At 37.3% G+C, this 24724-nt stretch overlaps 1 protein-coding gene across 1 annotated transcript in view; it reads right to left on the reverse strand.

The window, feature by feature from the left end:
* Nucleotides 1-15414: 15414 nt before the first annotated feature.
* The window catches only part of LOC150084636 (maltase A2-like), a 142344-nt gene continuing 133034 nt past the window's right edge, over nt 15415-24724 (reverse strand). The window contains exons 9-10 of the mRNA XM_090376519.1: nt 18313-18435; nt 15415-15820 (exon numbers count right to left, since the gene is read on the reverse strand). Of these exons, the coding sequence (XP_090232645.1) occupies nt 15452-15820; nt 18313-18435 (492 nt within the window). The 3' untranslated portion in view covers nt 15415-15451. The remainder of the gene's footprint in view (nt 15821-18312; nt 18436-24724) is intronic.

Below are 24724 nucleotides of genomic sequence, written 5' to 3' on the forward strand. Positions count from 1 at the left end.
CTCACAAGTATTCAAAATGATTGGTGCCGGTCATACCATACAACTGCAGTAGTGCTAGAGTAAGGTAATATGTTAGTTTAACAGTTATAATTAATATTTAGGACAATTAAAATAAAAAATAAATTTTCTGTTTATACTCCGGGATGACCAAACGGTCAGAGGAGTTCACAAGATAGAGAGAATACAAGAAACAGCACCACATTCAGCAGTCAAGGGCTTGAACCCCGGTCACTCAAGGCACATGTACTTTTACCCTTGCGCCTGACCACTAGGCTACGGCGGCACTTTAGGTTAATAAACTGCATTATCTGTTAAAATCTAAGTACTAAGAATCGACACAACAATTTTCAAGAGGCGTCAATGAGGAGAGAGGTCTGTGAATAAGGGTAAAATTAGAGGGGGGGGGAAATTGGCTATGAGTGGCTTGGTTTGGTTTTTCTAGTAAATACTGGTCAACTTACCAACAAGTATCCGCTCTTCCTCAACACTTCTAGGCTCGACTCTTTGCTCCATAAGTATGGCTCTTAGAATATCTGTTCGATCACCTGTATCTGCTGTCCTCCTAGGCTTTCTTTTATCTTGCTCTTTTCAGGACTCTCTGACCATACTCGGCTATGGGAGTCTCTTCCAACTCTGCAAACCTCTCGAAACTCCAACAACTACTCTGATCTCCAAAAAAACTCCTTACAACTCCAAAACCTAACCAAAAAGTCCCGTTTTGCTATCCCCTTTTCATATATATACCTCCGCATCTCCCTTCCTGAGTTTCCCATGACCCTTTCTGATTTCATGGTTTAATTACGTGGGGCGGAAAATGATATTTAGGAACTGTGATCTATTGCGACTGGACACTACTAAAAATTGTATTTTATGTGGAGAAAGGAAATCCCATATTTGTACAGAGCAGTTTCTCTCATCTTTCTAGTGGGGTTATCAGACAAATTCATTTGCCTCTACACACGGAATGTCGAAATGACAGTCAATATGTTTATCAGATTCCGATTACGCAAGAAATAATGTCTCTTGTTCTGCTAATTTTTTTTCTCTATTTCTGACAATAGTCGCCTTCTGCCTTCACCGTTCTTGGAGATATTACGTGTTCGATGCTTGCCTGCTACAGACACGATAGGAGGCAGTATATGATGAGAGCCTTGTCGATCAATTCGGCCCTGGAAAGATTGTGCAAGGCTCAAGGGGTAGAATTTTTTTCAGCCTGGACTGTACTTGTTAACAGGAGAGATTGCTTCTACAGGGATGGGATACACTTAAATAGAAAGGGTGCAAGAATATTTGCTGATGCTACCGAGGCAGTGTTCGGTGGGTCGGAAAACTGCTAGCTTGAGGGGAGACAAAGACCAATAGATTGACAGTAGCCACTGGCAGAGGTGAAAGAGATTCTTGCACTGCTTCTATTAGAATGAGCAGAAGCCTGAAAAACAAGATGCATGATATTTCAGAGACTGCTGGGAGCCATTGCGGTACAAGTAAACACATGGGTTGTGTTAGGGTAGCTAAGAATAGAAACAGGTGCAGGTATACTTGCGTGTACACCAATGCTAGGAGTTTAGTAAATAAATTTGAGGTATTGCTCAAAACATCAAAGGCAGATATTGTTGGGATATCAGAGACGTGGTGTCACACAGATATAAGGGATGCAGAACTGGAATTTGGGGAGTACAACGTCTACAGAAAGGATAGACAGGATAGGAAGGGGGGAGGGGTTATGCTATTAGTTAAGAAACACATAAAAACCAAGGAAGTGAAGCCAGTCGACATCGCTGGACAGTGCAGTGTTGAGTCAGTTTGGTGTGACATAAGCATTGGGAGATCAAAATTGAGAGTAGGAGTGTGCTATAGGCCTAATGACTCTGATGAGTATAATAAGAAACTGCACAGGGAAATAGAGTGGGCCAGTAAATCAGAGAGTCTTATAATGGGAGATTTTAATTTCCCAGATATTGACTGGAATTTGGGGGCTGGTCACTCACACACTAGCAGGGCTTTTGTGGATTTATTGGATGATTGTTTTCTACATCAGCATGTTCGGGAGGCAACTAGAGGGAGTAATACTCTTGATTTGATTATCAGCAGTGATTCTTCATGCATTAAGAATCTGCAGATAAATGAACCACTAGGTGGCAGTGATCACAGTGTGCTGAAGTGGGATTTACTGAAAGAAGTAACTACCATTAGGGGTAAAGGGAAGGGTTATTGCTTCCGTAAAGGCGACTACGATGGACTGAGACAGTATTTAAATTCTATACAGTGGGACCAACTGATGATGTTACCAACAGCAAATTCAAAATGGGAAGCATTCAAAGAACTTATCTTGGAAGCTACTAGGCTTTACATACCAACTAAGAAATATTGTTCAAGGTTTAGGCCAAAATGGATGTCAGATGAACTAATGAGGCATATGGCAGAGAAGAAAAATGCATGGGATACTTACAAATTAACACATGACACAGAAGCCTATGATAGATACAAGTTGATATGCAACCAAGTTACAAAGGAGGTTAGGCAGGCGAAGGCAGATTACGAGAAATCCTTGGCAAGGGATGCAAAGAAAAACAGCAAAGAGTTCTTTACTTATGTAAACTCTAGAAGGAAGGGGATGAATCAGATTGGTCCACTTGATATTGATGGGTCAACAGTTGATGATCCTGCTCAGGTAGCTAACAAACTAAATGAATATTTTGCATCGACATTCACACATGAGGAGTTATTCAGCGAGGGGAATGCCAGAGGTGTATTCAACTCTAGCAGTAAGCTACAGAATCTTGAAATAACTGGGAGTAAAGTGGAGGAGAAATTGTTGAAGATAAACACAAGAAAGGCACCCGGGGTGGATGGGATCTATCCAGTTATATTAAAGGAGGCAGCAAAGGAAGTAAGCAAACCCTTAGCCATAATTATGAGAGCTTCCTTGGACTCAGGGGAGGTACCCATAGACTGGAAATGTGCAAATGTGACCCCAATTCACAAAGGAGGATCAAAGGCTGACAAAAGTAATTATAGACCTGTGAGCTTAACTTCTGTTCGAGGAAAATTAATGGAGGCACTGGTTAAAGAAGCACTGCAGGATTATTTAGACAAGACTTCAGTTATAGCTCGGACACAGCATGGTTTTGTTCAGGGGAAGTCTTGCCTGACCAATTTGATTGGATACTATGATGCAGTCACAAAAGAACTGGATGCAGGGAATAGCTTTGATATTATATACTTGGATCTTAGAAAGGCTTTTGATACTGTTGCACATGGAAGACTGCTACACAAATTGGAGCATTGTGACATTGGAGGCAAATTGCTGCTATGGATAAAGGGGTGGTTGAGGGGGAGAAGACAGAGAGTGGTAATCAATGGACACTGCTCATCGTGGACTAATGTTAATAGTGGAGTCCCTCAGGGCTCAGTGTTGGGTCCATTATTGTTTTCTGTATTTATAAATGATATTGATGATTGTATATCAAGCTTAATGTCCAAGTTTGCAGACAATACAAAGGTTGGCAGATCTGTCAAGGACACTACTGACACTATGCTGCTGCAACAGGATCTGGAAAGGTTGAGCAGATGGGCTGAGAGGTGGCAAATGAAGTTTAACATTGACAAATGTAAAGTACTACACATGGGAAACAGCAACCCCAGAGCAACGTATCAACTCTGTGGTACTACACTGACAGTGGTAGAGAATGAAAGGGACTTGGGGGTGGTTGTGCAGGCAGATATGAAGTTCTCTGAGCAGTGCAGACGGGCTGCAAGAGTAGCTCATGGAGTATTGTCAATGATATACAGGAATTTTTCCAGCAGGGATAAGGTGATTATTCCCTTGTATAAGGCAATGGTCAGGCCACACCTAGAGTACTGTATTCAGGTCTGGAGGCCTCATTTCAAGAAGGATGTAGAGCTGCTGGAACGAGTACAGAGAAGGGCAACAAGATTAGTGAATGGAACGAAGGGGTGCTCTTACGAAGAAAAGCTTAAGTTTTGCAAATTACAGTGTCTGGAGACTAGGCACCAGCGAGGTGATCTGATAGAGGTGTATAAAGCCTTGAATGGTTTGAGCATGCTCAATGTTGATGGGATTCTTCCTCTAGCTCAGAATAATCACCTGAGAGGGCATAAATTCAAATTGAGAAAAGACAGATGTAGGATAGACGTGCGGAAATTTGCCTTGAGCCAGCGGGTGGTTGGTTGGTGGAACAGACTTCCATCCCTTGTCGTGGAGGTTGATAGCCTAAATAAGTTTAAGGCTCAACTGGACAGGTATTTCGAACGACCAGAGGAGTGAAATGGAAGTGTTTTTTTTTTTTTTTTTTTTTTGGCTGATGCTGCATAAGCTTGCTTTCTTGCATCAAATGCCTCTACTAATGCTACTATCGGGAGAACGACCTGTCACCAATTGACTGGCACTTAACGGTGGTATAGCATTTCAACGACTGCATCGCATGGGGTGGTGTTGATTGCACATGCAAAAACGAAACGCAGCTATCTCGGAAGGAGTGCCGTAATCCTAAATATAAAGGCTGTGACAAAAGTATAGGGCTTCTTGAAGCATTGAATACTTGTTATAAAGACAAGCGAAAGGGATAAAAATGAAAGCATTTTCATAGTAATGTTAAAAGGAGTCGTCAACTCATTGTCAATTCATCACTACTTTAGAGCCAGGGTTGCTTTTATGAGTCTAACAATCTTTTCGGGTGGAGATCAATTATCATTTCCTCTCTGTTGAGTTAATCTAAAGCTTGTTTGAAATCTACATATAGGTTAAATAAGTCTATATTATACTCAAATGCTTTTTCCTATATGCCTCAAAATGAAAATCTGGTCAGTTGAGCGATTAGGTCTGAAACCACACTGATATTCTCCAATGATTTTCTCTGATTATGCTGCCAGTCTGTTATAAATAACTCCCGACAAAACCCTTTAAGTAATGCTCAGCAATGTAATACGGCTATAGTTAGAGCAAAGCAGTTTGTCACCCTTCTTGTGAATCGGCTGTATGATTCCAAGTGTCCATTCATTTGGGATTTTTTCCTCAGACAATATTAATAATATCAGATTATGTATTTTCTCCATAGTGCCACTCCACCATTCTTGAGCAACTCTGCAGTTATTCCATCAGCTCCTGGTGCTTTAAAGTTCTTTAAGCACTTAATAACTTTTCAAATTTCTTCAATACGCAGTTCTACTGTATAGTACAATAGCTATTTTGTTTGTCTTGCCTCCTGTCAAAATACTTTTTCCACTGTTTCAGAACCTTCTTTCTCTCAGTCAGCAAGTTCCCTTCACTATCCTACAGGCAGTAACTCTTAAGTGTATAAATCTTTTATATATATTTAAAAAATTCGTTGTGATCGACTGATTGGTTGGCCACCCCTGGTATAAACAATTCAAATGTGGAAGTACTTTAGTGCATAAAGAAATCCCAGGCAACTGCTGTAACAGAAGTGTTGCAAAATTTGAGGCATTAATCCTGGAAGGTTGCCATATTAACATCAAAGAACTAGCTGTAGAGCCCCAAATTAGTTTAGGGTCTATGGAGAACATCATTCATTAACAGTTGCATGAGTAGAAAGTGAACCCTTACCAAAAGAAGGAAAGGGCACAATGTGCACATGAAATGCTGTCACAGTGCCAGCAAAAGCAAGGAGTTCCCCCCCCCCCCATGGCTAGTCAACATGGATGCAGAATCACCATTCCCCCAAAAAGGCAAAGGTGTAACCAAGTGTTGCCGTCAGTTTCTTTAGATTAGCATGGTATAATACTAACAACCTTCAAAGGGCTGTACTGTGATGTTGAAATATCATTCACCCTTTTCATAAAGCTTGCAGAAGTGTATTGAGAGATGGCAAAAATGTGTCATTTTGTCTGGCAGCTTTGTTTAAAAAGTAATATGTGGTGTTTGTTATAACCTATCACAACTACTCTTCTGGGTGAATACAAATCTTTTTTGAACCCCCCTTCCCCCCTTGTAAAATTATAAATGGTAAAAAGACAGAAGTGTAGAAATATATTTTTTAAAAAAAGGCAAAAATTGAGAATGATAAAGAATGAAGCTACTGAAAAGACTAACTCAAAATGAACTATAGTGTGAAAAATCACAAATTTCAACTACAGGCTCCTCCTTTTTGTTTATGGTGGCATAGTTTTTTTTTTTTTTTTTTAATCGGACAGCATAATTGTTGCAGCCATTCAAATAAGTAGTTTCAGTGTTTATTTGAATGACTAATGAAATGTTGTCTGTCTCATGATATCGCAAAGCAGCATCAATCTGATAAGTTTGGGATTCACGGCGAACATTTCTTCATTTTCTTCCTCCTTTTTCTGTTTATTTTATATGTGATATTTCACAGTCAAATAGCTTGGGGGGGGGAGGGGTCTGTAGCTGGCAATATTTGTAATTTTAATTTCCCCATAGCATTTAACATGTAGTTCTCTGTTGAAATTTGTGATTTTTATGTTGCCTTCAAAGGAACTTCCAAAAAAGTAACTTTGACAAGAGCATCTGTCTCCATTTGATTGTCATGTTCAGAATGTCTTGTGCCCTGTTATCATTACTTACTGAAGTCAGTTTATTCTGTTGAATGTAGTATCTTGCATTCACAATTCATGCAACTATGAATATGTTTGTAGGTCTTCAAGGAGACAGTAGTATGATTGTGAACACATGCATTACTTGGATAGGATATCAACTATCAATGGAGGGGGTGTCTGGATATTAATGTTAATTGTATATCAAAAAGTTAGTGATGAAGAGGAATGCCTGAATGTATTAATTGCTGGCAGTGCAAGTGGTAAACTGGCACTTCCACTGGTAGTTTAGTATGAAAGGATACCATGAGGCAATCAATCACCATACAGCCAACACACTTGTTCTTTTTCTCACAAAAAACCCTTCTAAGTACACGGTCGAAGTGAGTGGTCCATTAGGCACCTCCGATGACAACTTGGTGATTGTCTCTTCTCCAATGGAGCCTTTATCTCATGGCTATTCCCAACCTCATATTGTTTGGCATTACAAGAATGGTCATCCTTTTGATGGAAGACCACAGGTCTTCCACCAAAAGGATGACCTGCAAGATTTCTTTTCTTTGGTTGGATTACTGTTTCAAAACTTCTGATGCCAACATTTACTCAGATTGTATCAGTGAAATTATTCTTGGGAATGGAATCCTTTATTCCACACTCCCCTTTAAAATCTCTTCCTTTATCCAAACCTTGGTTTTCTAATAAATGTGCTAAGGCTGTTCAAGAGAAGAACGTTGCATATCGTAATTGGCTTGTTTCCAATTCTTCAGTTTTACTTTCTGCCTACACCAAAGCTTCCAACAATTGTAAAGCAGTTATTAATCAGTCCAAACTAGATTTTGAACAGGCTAAGAGTAGAAAACTTGCTTCTTGCCCTAATGGTAGCCGAGCATTCTGGTCTCTTGCCAAAGCTATTGGCCACAACTTTTGCCTATCTCTGCTCCCACCTCTGTCAAAACCAGATGGTTCTGTTGTCACTTCAGCCAAGGATAAAAGCTGACCTGCTAGCATCCCATTTTTCTTCCAACTCATGTATTACTGATCTTGGTAAAACACCTCCAACCATTCCCAACACACTCCATTCAATGTCTCCTGCGGTCTTCCATCAAAAGGATGTCAGAAGGATTTTGACGAATCTTGATGCTAAGAAAGCTCCAGGTCCTGATGGTATTTCTCCACTTATTCTCGAAACTTGTGCTCCTGAATGTACTCCTGTTCTTTGCCGCTTTTTTTCACTTTTTTATTCCAATGGTGTTTTTCCTTCTGCTTCGAAATTTGCTCATATCCAGCCAGTTCCTAAAAAGGGTGACAAGTCCCTCCCATTGCAATTACTTCTACTCTTTCTAAAGTAATGGAGAAATCAATTAACTGCCAAATCTTAAACTATCTAGAAACCTTCTGTCTGATCAACGATCGCCAGTATGGATTCTATCAGTGTCGATCCACTGGTGATATTCTGGCTTATGTTATCCACTTATGGACAAATTCAATGGAAAAGTTTGGTGAAACACAAGCAGTTGGTTTTGACATCTCAAAGGCCTTCTAAATAAGCTTCCATCTTATGGTTTGCCAACTGTTTTTTGTAATTGGTTATCCAGTTTTCTCTCTGTTCGCTCATTGACGGTGATGGTAGATGGCTTTCTGTCTTCTAACTTCTCCACTAATGCTGGTGTTCCCCAGGGTTCAGTTCTTTCCCCTACTCTTTTCCTCTTGTGTATTAATGACCTTCTTGCATTGACTGGAAATCCTATCCATAGTTTTGCCGATTATAGCACATTGCATTCCTCTTTCCATTTTGAGAAACCTTGCCCTGCTAAATCAGCTTCAACTTCTCAAATATCCACTACAAATTCCTTAAATGCCGATCTCCAGGTAATTCTCCAGTGGGGCAAGGACAACTCAGTTGATTTCAATCCTTCTAAAACTCAGTCTTGTCTATCTTGCAAAAATGATTCTTCTGCTCCTATACTTATCTTTGGTGACACTCCGATTTCTAGGCAAAATGATATGTCTATTTTGCGGATTAGCCTGACTTCTAATCTCTCTTGGCACAAGCACATTAAAAATATTGCTCCCTCCGCATCTGAAAAACTTGGTTTTCTCTTTTGCTCTCGGTGTTACTTTTATTTCAAAACAGCTGTGCACTCTGTACAAATCGCAAATTCGCCCTACACCATGGAATATTGTTCCCACATCAGGGGCGGTGCCCCCAAAACCTCTCTCAGGCTTCTAGATTCCATTCAGAAGAGGCCACTTAGGTTAATTAATGATTCATCTCTAACAGAGTCTCTCCACTCGCTTTCTCATAGACGTACTGTTTCTGCTGCATGCCTCTTCTACAGATACTTCCATGGGCACTGTTCTTCTGAATTGGCTTCTTTAATTCCTGCTCTCTCTCTTTCAAAACAGTCTGAACACGTGTCACCACCAGCCAACATCCATTTACTATCCAACTTCAAACTCACAGAACCAACTTTTCATCATCCTGGTTTATTCATTCAACTGCCGTTTTCTGGAACAACCTTCCTTCATATGTATTTCCTGAAAATTAGTTTAGAGAAGTTCAAGTCTAATGTCAACAAATATCTTCTTTTGTCTTCTCAACCTCCAACCCAAGCACGGTACTAAGTACTATAGGTTCTAATACCTCTCGTATTTGGGGTTTTCATTAAAAAAGAAGTCTGTATGTAAGATGACTCTCATCCAGAGATGACTCTGTGTGCCTCTCATCCAGGAAAGAGCATCCTCTTTCAACTGGAATAATGATTTTCTGGATGAATCTAGTTGCATTTATAGCCTGATTCTGAACATATTGCGCTCATCTGATGAAAGGAGGAAGTGGTTCTGAAACCAAACACTAAATGAAGAGAGGAGGTGTTATGAACAGACATAACATACAATTATAGATATTGGGAAGAACCCCATGTTAGACTGTTTTTTAGAGGATGTAATAAGCTCTTAATTCCTTTTAATGGATGATATTCTTGGCAACTTTATAATCAAAGAACTAGAGAATACTTTATTTAATATATATATATAGGTGGAATAATATTAGGGTATGTGTGGAGGGACAAAATATTGAAGAACAATTATATTTTAAGGGCATAAAAGATGATATTATTGTACATGTTGATACTAAAGACGTCTGGTCCACCCGAAATCCCGACAGCCAAAATCCGATTGTATAAATACAGACATACCGATTGTATTTAAAAAAAATAAATAAAAAGTTAAAGTCTATATCTCAGAAACTGCTTTTGCAATAAAAAATGTTTTTCATGTAATCAAAACGGCCACTAAAAACATTAAAATTTTATTTGAATACATGGAACATGTACATTGCAGTATGCAAACAGTATATGATAATGTTAATATTTTAAGTCATATTAATGAATAAACAACAAACACTTAGTGCATATATAACAGCCGTGCTACTGGCATTAGTTTTTATTTAATATCAGTTATATATAACAGTATACAATCAGTTCACAAAAACCACATTACTGACAATAATCACAGTTTCATTTATATCAAATCGCACGTTAAAATTTGCAAAAAATCTTACAAATTATAATCTTAATAACAATACTTAAATAATCTTAAGTATTATAATAATAATTATAAGAAAATGGGATTTTTTTCCCTTTTACCCCTTTTAAAATATCATGCCGGCACCCATGGTCAGACCTAATGTACTTGTCAAAAAAATTAGTGAAAGTACAGCTAATAACAAATAGCTGTATAATTATAGTTTTAGTTATGCTAATGATATTTACGATGCAGCTGCCAAAATACATTGCTCTAAATTTTCTTATTCTGAAAGTATTCTTATTTCAAGTTTTTTATCTTTAGCATTTCAATGCTATACCTATAATTATTGCTCAAACACCCTATACAAATACCAAAATTCTACTTGATACTAATATATATAGTATCAAGCAATACAATAAAGTAAAATTAAGTCATTTTTATTTGCTGATTGTATTTTAAAACTGTGTTTCTGTAATAGGAAACATGATCTTCAAATTGAGAGAGGTATTTGTCGTTAAAATTTTTATTGTTTATTATATTCTTTCTACAAAATTAATCTAATAAGGTAAATTTTTACTTACTAAAAAACTAATAAATATATAGAATTAAATTTTTATATTTTTACAATATAGTAGATACAGTCGGGATTTTCGGCCAGACCCAAAGATATCAACATTTCTGATGTGGCCAATTGAGTACATATGGAATGTGCTGGGGAGACTAATTTTGAATCAACATCCACAGAACTTTATGTAACTTACATAAAGTTCTGTGGATTTGATAACTCCGGTAACATTGGAATGCTTGAATGTTGCTTGGCTCATCTCCCCCCCCCCCCACACACACACAATGTGGTCAGCTGGAAACTCTTTTTCAGATATACTTCATCCAGAAATGAATAATGCTCACACAGCAGTAGCACCAAATAAATTTCACTGACTTATATCAATTGTTTTGCACACTACTGCATTTTTTGTTACTTTCCTTAATGAGTAACAAAATTGCAGTAATGTATGGTCTAAATATATCTTTCAGTCCATATCTTTCTCTGAAAACCATTCTACTGGACAAAGTATCAAGGCAAAACAGAAATTTAGCCTAAACAGTATAATTCAAACTTTATCACATTGTACAAATAAATATACAGCCACTCCCCGATTAACGTAAGGGTTGTGTTTTGCGGAACTGTACTCAAGTCAGAATTTCCCCCGTGCTTGTGCAGCATTTGCAACTTTACTCGTTGAATTGATTGAATCAAAAAAGAAATGTTTGACAAACATGTGAATAGAATTTGTCTTTATTCATTTTTTATCTCGTGCAGGAAAAATTTCAAAATTATAAAATTACAAAAAAAGAGAGGAGATAGGTATAACGTCAGTAAGTTTTACCTCTCAAGCATAGTTGCCAGAATCAACGTCTTCAGCTGATAAGTATGCCACTGCAGAGATCGAGGGCTGTAGAGATTTAGAAGGGGTCAGCTGCTCAACCTTATGAAAGAACATATTAATGGATGACTGGCGATGGCTTTTTCTTTTCATTGTAGATTTCTTTGTAGCAAGCAAGCATATCATCCACTCCTCTGTTAACTTTTAAGAATTGTTCACTGTCAGGATCCATCTTCTCACACCTTGCCATTGCCAATGCAATTTCATGAAATGCCATTGCTGTCTCTCTGGTTATGAAGTGTCTCGGCTCCTCTTTTGGTTCATTTTGAGCTTCATCAGCATTTTCTTCTTTCACTATAGCTGCCTGCAAGTCAATAAGTTCTTCGTTACATAATTCTCTCTCTTCCTCTATTAACTCCTCCATGTCTTTGGCAACAACCTTCAACTGAAGTAGCTCTGCAACCTTTACAATCTTATCTGTAACTTCTTCATGTGATTGGTCTTTTTCAGACCCTTCAAAGCCTTTTATGTGCCGTGGGCATATTTTCTTCCATGCGCCATTTAAACAACTTTTAGTAATTTCTGCCCAAGGCCTTATTAATGTTTAAGATGGCATGGTAAATTTTGTAAGATTTCCAAAGTATCAATGTAAAATTTTTCTCACTGTCTACTACAGACAATGCCTGAGCAAATGTTGTGCATAAATAGTATGCTTTTAAATTCGAAATAATACCCTGATCCATAGTTGGATGAGTGAAGCCATGTTTGGTGGTTGTAATATGACTCTCATGTTCAAATTGAAATCATCTAGATGCGTAGGATGTCCAGGAGCATTATCTAATAGAAGCAAAATCTTGAAAGGAATGTCGTTGTCTTTACAATATTTTTCAACCCAGGGAATGATGCAGCATTTAAACCAATCCTCAAAGAGAGAGATATTGTTATCTGTGCTCTCTCATTCTAATGTTTCGGCAATTAATAATTTAAAATGCACGGGTAGGTGGCTTTATTGATGGATTTAAATGAACGAGGATTTAAAGAGTGGTACATAAGCAGTGGTATTAATCTGTAATCTCCTGCTGCATTAGCCCCAAGCAAGAGTGTGGCCCTATCTTTTGAAGCCTTGAAACCTTGTAATGTATGTTCGACCTGACATTTTTTTTTCCAATACAGAGCAGGCTCGTCAATGTTAAAAATTTGCTGCATTGAATAGCCGCCTTCATCAATAATTTTTTTCAACACATCGCAAAATTTCTCTGCATCTGCAGAATTGGCATGGCGACTTCACTGCATACTTTAATGTTTTGGAAACCAGTGCAGTGCTTGAACCTATTAAATCGCCCATTGCTTGCCACAAACTTGGTTTGGGATCCAGCATACTTATCCTTAATAACTTCATAAATACTTCTTGCTTTTGCTTGACTAGCCATTGGACGCAGGGGCACTCGCTTCTGAATCTGATTTTCCATCCATATTAATAGCTGTTCCATCTTTTTTGTTTTGTGATCACTGTTGATCCTTTGACATGTTCTTTTATACGCACACTGTCCTTTAAAATAGTATTCACTGTTGAAGCAGCGAGACCTAATTTCCTTGTAATAGATGACAAACTTTGTCCTGCTTCTTACTTCTTGATCATTTTCATCTATATTTCTAAATCAATTTTGTTTCGTTTCCTGGCACTGCCAGCACTTGCACTTTCCATTGGTCCCTTTCCCTTCATCATTGTAATACGTAAATAGGAATGAAGATAAATTTCTGAAAATTTGTTTTTTATATGATTGAAGATCTCAGTGAAGGGGAACTCATTTCACCATAATAATGTAACATAAAAACCCACAGAATTCCAGTTATCGGGATTATCCCGAATTCAATAAGATCAAGTTTACTACCCATTTTTAATTAGATGCACTAACAGAAAAGCCCAATAAACCGGAAAGTGCAAATTTGTTTTTTTTTTTTTTTGTTTTATGATAGTGACCTCCAGAAATGTGTTTTAGAAAAATATCACAAAGGCGTTCAAAACTGATTCTTATAATGGGAAAAATATTTGATTAAATTTCTTGTACAAACCAATTCCAAGATAAAATATACAAGCAGATATACTTAACCCTACGTATCTCTTGGTGATATCTTAATAATTACTAATAAATATATAGTACAGAAGGTCCTGGATACATTTAATAACATTCATACTCAACTTAAGTTCACTCTAGAAACGGAAATCCCGCATCGAAAATCATTAATTTTCTAAATTTTACGTTAACCAGGTTTAATGAAAACATATCTTTTAAAATTTATAGGAAGCCAACGAATACTGGGAAATTCTTACACCGTTCGAGCTACCACCCTTTTGCATATAAAAGGAGTATTATTTTTAAATCAGTTTCAGAACGCATATAGATACAGCTCTACTCAAGAATCCTTATTGGATGAGCTCACAGAAATGGCAAAAAAAAAAAATTTTTTTTTTTTAAATAGGGGTTATTCATTAGGTACTGTTATGCAGATTGGTCAACAGGCGAAATATAAATTGGAGACGGGTACAACAAATGACAGGGTGGATCATAAACATTTTATTAAAGTTCCATTGGTATAGACAATTTATTAACATATTTAAGAACACAATTTAAGATTGTTGCACAACCCATAAGTAAGCTCCATGCCATCTTGAAATATAGGGCGTATGTAGTTCCTACCATGGAAGCTCAACAATATTTCTTGTGGTGGGTGCAATTCTACTTATATTGGCTTGACCCAAAATTTACTTTCGGTAAGGATACAGCAGCATGTGGCATCATCAGTTAGGGCAGGTAGGATGGGTGCCTCTGAGCTTGCATTTCATGCAATCACTGATGGACACGTGTTCCTTTTTAATGAATCAAAAGTTCTTAATAAACAGCAGGAATATTTTAAATTATTAATTGCCGAAACATTAGAAATGAGATTAAATGTTGACTCTATTAATATATACAGACCTTATAATATTTCGGACTCGTGGATGCTTACACGCATGCATGAATAGTAATTCATACACTGGTCTATATAAATAATCTCGTGTCAGGTGTCGTTAATTTTATATAAAATGTGGGGGGGGGGATATCATTCGCGAATCACTTTTGTACTTCTTGTGAACATGGTAACAAACTGAATAAGGTGGGCTCTTAAAATAAGTTAAAACTGTTTTAAAGTTTAATTTGTGTGTGAATTAATGGATATGTATTTGTTTAGTGGTTTTTAGGTTTTTGTGACAATTGTTTTCAATTCTCATGGTGGCATGTGATGTTGGTGGCTGCAGTCTTTCCGTAATTCTTTCCGATTCACTTGGCGTGATATGAGAGTTGAAGGCATGATGATTTTAATTAATAGCTATTTTAATTTGATTTATTTATGACTATGTATGGGGGGGTCATATAATCATTCGCAATTGAGTGTTGAGAGTTTAACAGTCCTACTAATAAGGTATGAGGTTTTCTCCTATAATTCAAGATTATAACGGGAACACACGATAACGATGAAAGTGTAGTGCAATTTCCATTATAAATATAACCTTAATAGCTTAGTAATATAGCAAAATTTAACTTCCAAGGACTTGGGTTCACATTACGATATTTTCACAAGACCTCCATTTATTCCTACGGATGCAAAATAAGTTTCCAAATTTTTTTCAGTTTGCACTGGCCGGCAAAATCTTACGTAAAGTCGAATTTGCGTAAGTCAAGTATTACGCAAATTCGAGGGAGTTAGGGAGTTCTTGTACTATTGTTCTACATTAAAAATTTTGAAGTCACATACTAGTTAAGATTTTACTTGGTTTTTATATAAATCCACCTATTTTTTTCTTAATTAAAATACTTGTTAAACTTCAAAAATATATATGATTGTGGTTTCACGTTATAAAGCAAATCAAAACTTTTGTTTGGAGCACAATTTATTTGCATTTAAAAAATATATATATATAAAAAAAATGCCATTTTATATAATGGCATAAATGGCTACAAACTTAATTACTCAAAGACAGGTACAAAGGAAAAAACTGCTGCTTGTTTAGGTCCAAGCAAGACACTATTTAAGCTAATTTTTGGCCTATCTGTATTTGCAAGTGGACCACTATCAATATTGTTGCTCTTAATTTCTAGATAAGCTGATTCTGGAAGGTATTTGCTCGTTCCAAGAAAATCAATAACAGTTGCATTTATTCCCATGTTCATAACAACTAGATAACCTGGTGTTCCTTTTCTCACCCTCAACATGGAAAATATGTTTTCTGTGACATAGGGATATTCCATTATTCCCAACTGAATTGCTGGCTGTTCTCTGAGACCTACTAATGCACTGAAAATCTGGAGATGTGATTGACTGGTGCTCATTTCAACCTGCAATTTAAAATAATAAACACTATAGAAGGTTTTAGATATGTCACTAAAAACTAAGCAAGTGCACAAAAAAAAACAAAAAAAAACCATTGCATCTAGCATTCAAAAATATAATCCTAATGAAGAAATTTAACAAATCCCTTCCTCAAACTTCACTATATGTGTTATGGCCACTGTTATTTCAAATGTCATATAAGCTTGAAGTTTATTTATATATTTATTTTTTTTGACTGCTTTGTCAAGTGCATTATGTAAGCAATATTTTATCCTTAAACTCCTGGTGGGAGCTGATCAGTTCCAACAAATTTCATCTGCTCTGTACATAGAGCTTAAACTCCCACTGCCTTTAAAAAAAAAAAAAAAGAAAAAAAAAAAAAGTTATTATTATTAAAAAATGATAACAAGAAGCAAGCTTATACAGCATCATAAAAAAAAAAAAAAAAAAAAAAAAACACTACCTGCCTCAGCTGTCCATCCTCTCTAATATGTCTAATTCATCCTTGAATTTGTGTCCTTTGGGGGGGGGGGGGTCGAGAAGGAGTAAGAACACTATCATCGTTAAGTTTACTCAATCCATTTAATGCCTTAATTTTCTACTAAAAATTCCGGAAACCTATGATAACTACTGTGATTATTATCAAGAGATTTTGTTTTTGAAATTAAGAAATTTTTATAGACACAGTGCACGATTGAGTTTCCTTTCAGATCCTTTCAACACTAGTATACCACTGCAGGGTTAAGTTTAGAGGGATGGAGGGACAAGATGACACAGCACAAGACTGCTAATGTGTTAAACCTTTGCAGAATATCATTTTCAAAAATAAGCTTAAGATTCTGTGTGTATATATAAAACTTATCTAACTCAGATGTCAGCATCTGTCAAGTTTGATCTAATAATTCTCATATCTCTAACAAAGTATTTGTCAGTGTTAAACTTCAGTTGTTAGAGAGTTTTGCTGGGGTTACTGCTGCATATGAGCAGCAGTAACCCCAGTAAAATGTACCAACTGTGTAATACTACACTCAAGGTGGTAGAGAATGAATGAAAAAGACTAGAGGTGAGTCAAATATAAAGTTTTCTGTGCGGTGCAGACAGGCTGCCAGAGCAGGTCATGGGATCTTGTCAATGATATACAGGAATTTGCTAGTATGGAAAAGGAAGTGTTATCTCTTTGTATAGCAGACCGGCCTCCGTAGCCGAGTGGTCAGGGATAGGAGTGCAGTAGCTAATGCTCTTTGAGTAGACTGCGGTTCAAGCCCCTTACTGCTGAATACGGTCGATCTGCCAACCTGCACTGGACCAGCGTGGCAGATTATGGTCCATTTCCCTCAGCATGAATTGTTGATGAGGCTTCCATCCTGCAGTGGATTGATAAGGGCTGCAGTTTTTCTTTTTTTTTTTTTATAGCAAACTTTCAGAATAACGGCACCTTCAGGGATCCAAGATGCCATTATCTAGAAAGTTTTTTTTTTTTTTTAAATGTATTTAATGCAGAAATAATGAGACTAAATAAGAAATAAAGAGAGATTAAGAATGCAATTTTATTAACTGCACATAAAAAAACAAACATGGTATTGATCCAATGTTATATTCTGCCATTAATACACTCTTACTTGTGCCCTGTTCTATTTTCTTTATTATATCAAGTTTGTCACTAAGCTTTATTGTTGTTTGTCTTTTCTTCTCTGTATGAGGTTTATTAACTTTAGGAACCATAGTGAGTGGTTTTTAAATTAAAATAAATGTAAAACAGCAATATAATCCATATCAGTACAGAATTCACTTTCAAAATGGCAAACATAAACAAATACAGTGATCACGTGACTTGCCGTTAACTCAAATGTCGTTATTTCAACAGTCTACTGTATAAGGCAATGGTCAGGCCAAGCCTTGAGTACTGCGTACAGGTCTGGAGACCTCATTTTAGGAAGATGTACGGTTGCTAGAACGAAAACACAGAATGGCAACAAGATTGGTGACGAGAACAAAGGGCTTACCAAGAAAGGCTAAAGTTCTGCAAATTGCAGCAGCTGGAGCCTAGGCACCTGTGAGGTGATCTGATTGATGTGTATAAAGCCTTGAATGGTCTGAGAAGGCTCAACACTGATGGCATTCTTCCTCTTGCTCAATTACGAACCTGAGGGGCATAAATTCAAATCGAGGAAAGACAGTTGTAGAATAGATGTGCAGAAATATGCCTTTAGCCAGCAAGTAGTTGATTGCTGGAACAAACTTCCATCTGTCATTGTGGAAGTTGATAGCTTAAATAAATTCAAGGAAGAACTAAACAAAGTTTTGGAGCAAATGGGTGAAATGGGAAGAGGTGTTTTTTTTTTTTTTTTTTTGGCTGATGCTCTTTAAGCTTGCTTTCTTGTGTCATATGCCTCTACTAATGCTAACTTGTACAACCACTAGTTTAACCATTTTCTGAAGCCAAAAACATTTGAGAAATTAGTATATAAAAACTCTACAAAGCTGAATTTTTACCAACCTCAACATTAATTGTAGTATACTCTGGATGAACAGGCAGCCAAGATTTACTAGCATTTGAAAAACCAGATAATGATTCATTATTCCACTGCATTGGTGTTCGGAATCGGTCCCTAGAATTTGACTAGAAAAAAAAAATCAAATTAACTTAAAATAGAAACATTAATAAAAATGATTAGTTAGTTTATTGTCAATGTCATATAGCATAATACTGAATAAAATGTACAACACTGATTAACAATAACCAGGTTCCTCTCATTGAAAAACAATTTCTAAATTAAAATTTTGTCTAATCCACTGCTGTTTTTCTCAATGGGAAAGTTGTTCCCATCTTCAATTTAGTCTAAGAATTAAAAAAAATAAAAGGGAGAACAGAATGGTTGTGTGTGATGTTTGGTCTTCAGCACATGCATATTTGGCAGTCTACACACGCTGACCATTCTGCTATTTTTTTTTTTTTTTTTTTTGCTATCCCCTTGAAATAAAATTATTTATGCTTTTTCAGAAGTATGCCATGATGTTTTTAGACTATTATCGAAATTTTAAAATGGTAATACTTAGTCCAATTTCAAGGTATAATTCAAAAATTTCAGCTGAATTATGAAAAAAAAAAAAAAAAAAAAAAAAAGGGGGGGGGGGGGGGGCAGCAACAAACAGCCTAAACCTAAGCAAGAAAGACCCAAATGCCGTTTAACTGAAATTCTGTGTGTGTGTGGGGGGGGGTTTAATTAATTAGGTTATCCATATGACCGAATATAACTACCTCCAATTAAAAATTAGTACATATTTCCTTAACACAGTCTTTATGTTGCTTTTTCAGACCACTCCAAATTAATACTGTAATGATTAATGTCACTCACAACATAAGTTAATCCAATGCAAAGTTCAACTTTATTTTTGAAAGCCTTGACTGCAGAAAAAATTTCGATAGGATAGTTTGATAGTTGGAACAAACTTCCATCTGTTGTGGGTGCCTCTGTAGCCAGGTGGGAAGGAGCAGCAGTGCGTAGCATACCCTTCTTGATTAGACCGGGGTTCGAGCCCGTCACCACCAAATACGGAGGATGCGGAAAGGTCAGGGAATGACCACCACATATCCTGGAGCAATATGGCCTTAGTTGCTAATGCTCCTAAAAACCAAATAACAACAGAGCATGATTCACAAATCATTTCTGCATACTCTTAGCAGAGGTATTGTTTACAATTTGTAAAAGAATACCTTGCAATTCTGGTTCTCTTTGTTGCTTGCCAGCAATTAGTGCACTGCTTGAGACTGCTCTCCCATTCTGCACATGTAGAGGGCTCAGTACTCTGCTGCCTTAGTACAAGGGAAGTTCGAGGGACCTGACTCCTCTGATGAAGTTTCTCAGCCACTAGTTCCGTAGAAAGTTGCTTGAGGAAGAGTCTGTGGCTCTTTACTTCTTTTTCATTTCCCATGTAGATCACTTGTGCATTGATTCCCCTAATATTTAGCATGGTGTAGAATATCACCATCGGCCAAAGACGACAAGCTTGTGTCACATTGCAAGTCGTACACATCTGATCCACAGTGTCTAACTCCAAACTTGGGGATCAGATATAGTAGATAGCTGGACAATTTCAGCTTTGTTCATTGCATTATAAAATGTTATAATTTCTGGTTTCAGCTGATCACCTGTTTCACGGTCAACGGCATCATCAAAATGCAAGGGGGAAATCACGATGATTCATTCATTCTTTGATTTATTTGGTACATAGGAAACAACTGTTGCTTCTTTCCTGAAGCCAAACAAATTCAATTTTTCAGGTCGGCGCTTGGCCAACACAAATTCAACTGGGTGTTGCAGTTTGCGCTTTTTTATTGTTCCAACATAAGAGTTTCCTTTTTCTGAGTTCCAAAACTAAATTGACATCCATAAACCAATTAATTGTTCCATCCAGTCCCAAGGATAGGTTCTGCCAGTCTTTTGACAAGCTGGTCTATTGCTGATTTGGTATGGACCTGCAGATTGCTTTCTTGCGTATATTTCAAGATTATAAGAGTACAGCACCCTAGCATCTACTAAGGCATATATTTTGAGTCCATATTTGTTGGGCTTTGAAGGTATTATATACTGTTTGAAACTACCTTTTCCTCTGAAGGCCTCTAATTTCTCATCAATAGTTAGATTCTAACCCAGAGAGTAACACGTTCTTGCAGTTTTTCACAAATTCAATGAAAATCTCTCTTGTGGGGGCAAAGCGATTATGTTTTCTTCTCTTATCCCTGGTTGTTCGATCATCAAATATCATACACCTGATGAGGAACTTTTCTGGTTCATTACTTAAGTGAAATTTTTCAATGCCATTTCCATCAGTTCCCCATAACTCTTCCAATCTCTGCTTGTTACTCCAAAGTGCTCTAGATAAATAAAGGCCAATGAAAGCTTTTATCTCAATTTTTTCTGTAAATTTGGCATTTTTTTCCGGGCTGTAGTTTCACTGAACAGTTTGAATATGCCGATTTGTTTTTTATTCAACAAATTTATTGGTAATAAGGCAGTTCCATGCTTTTGGAGGGAGGGCATGCTGGCATTTCTTGCTTGACCAATAACTCCAGACAGTTTTGTTAGAAGATTTTGAGATCTGCACCGAATTTTTGTTGAACTGTTGACTTTTCTCCACTTTGTCGATTTATCTTTTCCTATGAAAAAACTGCCAGTGTCGTCCTCTTCATTGCAACTTTCCTCCTCTGATGTAGCATCTTGTGCACTCTCCGAGTTGTCTTCTCTTGTTTCAATGTAATTTGCGGATTCTGTCCATCATCAATGCTTTGTCACTTACTTTCTCAGAAAACAAATAATTTCAGCCTCATTTACATTACTTGGGTATAAGCATTTCATTCCAGCCATCGAAAGCAATGCCGCGCCATTTACGCAGATACAAACATTATCTCACAGATACAAACAGCAGACTGAATCAAAACCAAAAGGCTTTGGAAAACGAAACCAGGCTTGCGAGACACAATGTAGGAAGCTACTGAGAAGCAAGTGTGCAGCGACATCTTGTTCCCAGAAATAAAGAAAGATATGATGTATGTAGTGGTGGTGGTGGTAGCATGTGATGCAAGAAAGCAAGTGTATGAGCTTATGCAGCATCAGCCAAAACAAAAACAAACACACCATTCCCTCCAAATGCATGTCCAGTTCCTCCTTAAATTTATTTAACCTATCAACTTCCACAACGACAGATGGAAGTTTGTTCCAGCAATTAACCACCCGCTGGCTAAAGGCAAATTTCTGCACATGTATTCTGCATCTGTCTTTTCTTAATTTGAATTTATGCCCCCTTAGGTTCGTAATCTGAACAAGTGGAAGGATCCCATCAGAATTCAGCGTGCTCAACCCATTCAAGGCCTTATACACCATTTGCAGAACTTAAGCCTCTCTTGGTAAGAGGATCCCTTCATTCCCCTCACCAATCTTGTTGCCCTTCTCTGTACATGCTCAAGCAAATCTACATCATCCTTCCTAAAATGAGGCCTCCAGACCTGTACATAGTACTCAAGGCGTGGCCTGACCATTGCCTTATACAGAGGGACAATCACCTCCTTTTCCCTGCTAGCAAAATTCCTATATATCATTGACAAAACCCCATGACCTGCCCTGGCAGCCTGTCTGCATTGCTCAGAAAACTTCATATCTGCCTGCACAATTACTCCCAGGTCTTTTTCATTTTCTACCACCTTAAGTGTAGTACCACACAGTTGGTACGTTTCTCTGGGATTACTTCTACCCATATGCAGTACTTTGCATACGTCAAGGTTAAACTTCAGTTGCCACTATAGCTTTCTGAGAGATATATAGCAACAGATGAAGGATTAAATTCTACTGCCCACCTCTTAAAAATAGAATAGAAAGAGGGCATCCTTCCCCAATGTTGTAATGATATATTCATGAATTGCCTTTGGTATTAGTTCCTTTTTAGCCCCCAAAAATTGTATAACTACACGGTGACTGATTTTATGCACTTTTCCTCATTCACACATGTTAGCTGACTTTAGGACCCATACTTAAAAAAAAAAGTTAAGTTATTGAAACTACATGAAACTTGGTTTACTATTTGAAGTTAAGTACAGAAATTTTTAACACAACCCCTACCCAGGCAACAAACTTTTCAAGCCTCCCTTATAGGAACAGGTTTATCAAAGTGTTTCTGCAATGAGTCCTGCAGCATCTAAATCCCTGACCAACTTTTATGAGCACTGTTTCATAATGTACCAACAATTATCAGACTTGTTGGCACGTTAAGAAGCAGATCCAGAAAACTGTGACTGTGAATGAGAACTGATCTGCCACTATTAACTTAGATCATAGCAGTAGTCCTAAACAATGGAAACATCTGAGTTCACTGTCTCCAAAGAATTATTATTCCTTTAGAATCCTCTGTTAGGATTCCAAAGGAATAATAATGGTGGACTGTTCTGATATATCAGATTGTAACAGGAATACACCCCATTGGATTGAGCAGGCTAAATGCTGATGGGATTTTTCCTTAGATTACAAACCTGATAGATTCAAACTGAGGAAAGACAGTTGTAGAATAGTTCCTTTTACACCAATTACAACAACTGCAAGATGTCATCTGATATAAATGAAAAGAATTGCTGACAACAGGAATTATTTCGTCAAGACAATTTTTGTGCTTTACACACCAACAAGTACAATGATTGAACTGTATCACTGTAGGTACAAATTGCTGCTTCACCCACCTTATTCACTAGATCCAGCCAAATTAGCCTCCGCCCAAGTTAAATTTCTCTTCGCTGGACAAAGTTTCAAACTGAATGAAGATGTTATATTAGCACAGCCAGAATATCCCCTCCCCCAACATCTTGACAAATCATTCTACAAGAGTAGGATAACTGCATTGCAGCATTACTGTAGCAGGTGTATACAATCACAAGGAGACTATACTGAAAATTAGCACTCAACCACTGGTATAAATCCAGTACCTCATAGTGTGGTACAAACTTTTCAATATCCCCTTATACACCTGTATGTGTGCCAATTTTTTAAAACAATGCCATAACCCCAGGCACAATAGAGAGTATATAATTAGAGCCTTGTCAATCAATTCAGCCTTGAAGAGATTTTACAAGGCTCATGGGGTAGAATTTTTCACAGCATATAAATTATCAGGTAACACAGAAGCCTATGGTAGATATAAGCTAATCTGTAATCAAGTCACAAAGGAGGTTATGCAAGTGAAGGCAGATTACGAGAAATCTTTGGCAAAGAATGCAAAGAAAAACAGCAAAGACTTCTTTACTTATACAAACAGTAGAAGGAAGGGGATGATGAATCAGATTGGTCTACTTGATATCGATGGTTCCACTGTTGATGATCCTGTTCAGATAGCTGAAAAACTGAATGAGTATTTTGCATCTACATTCACACATGAGGAATTCTTTAGGGAAAGGGATCCACAAGTTTATCAAACTCTAACGCGGAACTAAATGATTTTGTAATAACTGAGAGGAAAATGGAAGAGAAGTTATTGAAAGTTAAACATAAGAAAGGTGCCTGGGGTGGATGGGATCTATTGAGGCAGCTTAGCCATAATTATGAGAGCATCCTTGGATTCAGGGGAGGACCCCATGGACTGGAGATGTTAGAATGTATCCTCAATTTGCAAGAGGGATCAAAAGGTGACAAGAGTAATTACAGACTTAGTTTAACTTTTGTTCCAGGGAAAATAATGGAGTCACTCATTAAAAGAAGTAATGCAGGATCATCTAGACAAGACTGCAGTTATAGTTCAGACACAGCATGGGTTTGTTAATGCAAAATCTTATCTAACCAATCTGATTGGATACTATGATGTAACAACAAAGGAACTTTCATATAAGAGTGGGTATCAAAAAGTTCGTACCCTTACCTAGAAAATAATAGCCCTAGAAAGGTGAAACTTCACATGAACTTTAATCCTTTTCTATGTACTCTCCATGTATAGTAACACATTTTTTTCCATCTATGGGTCAGTTGTTTAATGCCTTGATCATAGAAGTCCGCACTTTTTTGCCGGAAACCACGATTCTACTTCATTGATGACTTCTGAGAAGAATCAAAGCGGTGTTCACGATGGTTTCTTCATTTTTCAAAATGAGGTCTGACGGTGCTAGGTCAGGGAACAGGGTGGGTGGTGTGGTGCAATAGTTTGAAGCCGCACTGGGCAACAAAATTGGTAGTGGCAACAGCCATCTGAGCCGGTGCATTTTCTGACAGAAGACTGACACCTTTGGTTAACATTCCACACCTTTTCACCTTAAAAGGATCGCATAACTTTTTAAAAAGAGTTCTGTAGTATTCTCCGGTAAGTATGGAACCACAAGGTAGGTAATCTGTTAGGATCACTTGCTTTGCAAATGGAGTGGTCTTTGCCTTTTTGGGAGA

This window comes from Mastigoproctus giganteus, chromosome 6, assembly GCF_048544385.1.
Source record: "Mastigoproctus giganteus isolate SK-2022 chromosome 6, ASM4854438v1, whole genome shotgun sequence".
Lineage (NCBI taxonomy): Eukaryota > Metazoa > Arthropoda > Arachnida > Uropygi > Thelyphonidae > Mastigoproctus > Mastigoproctus giganteus.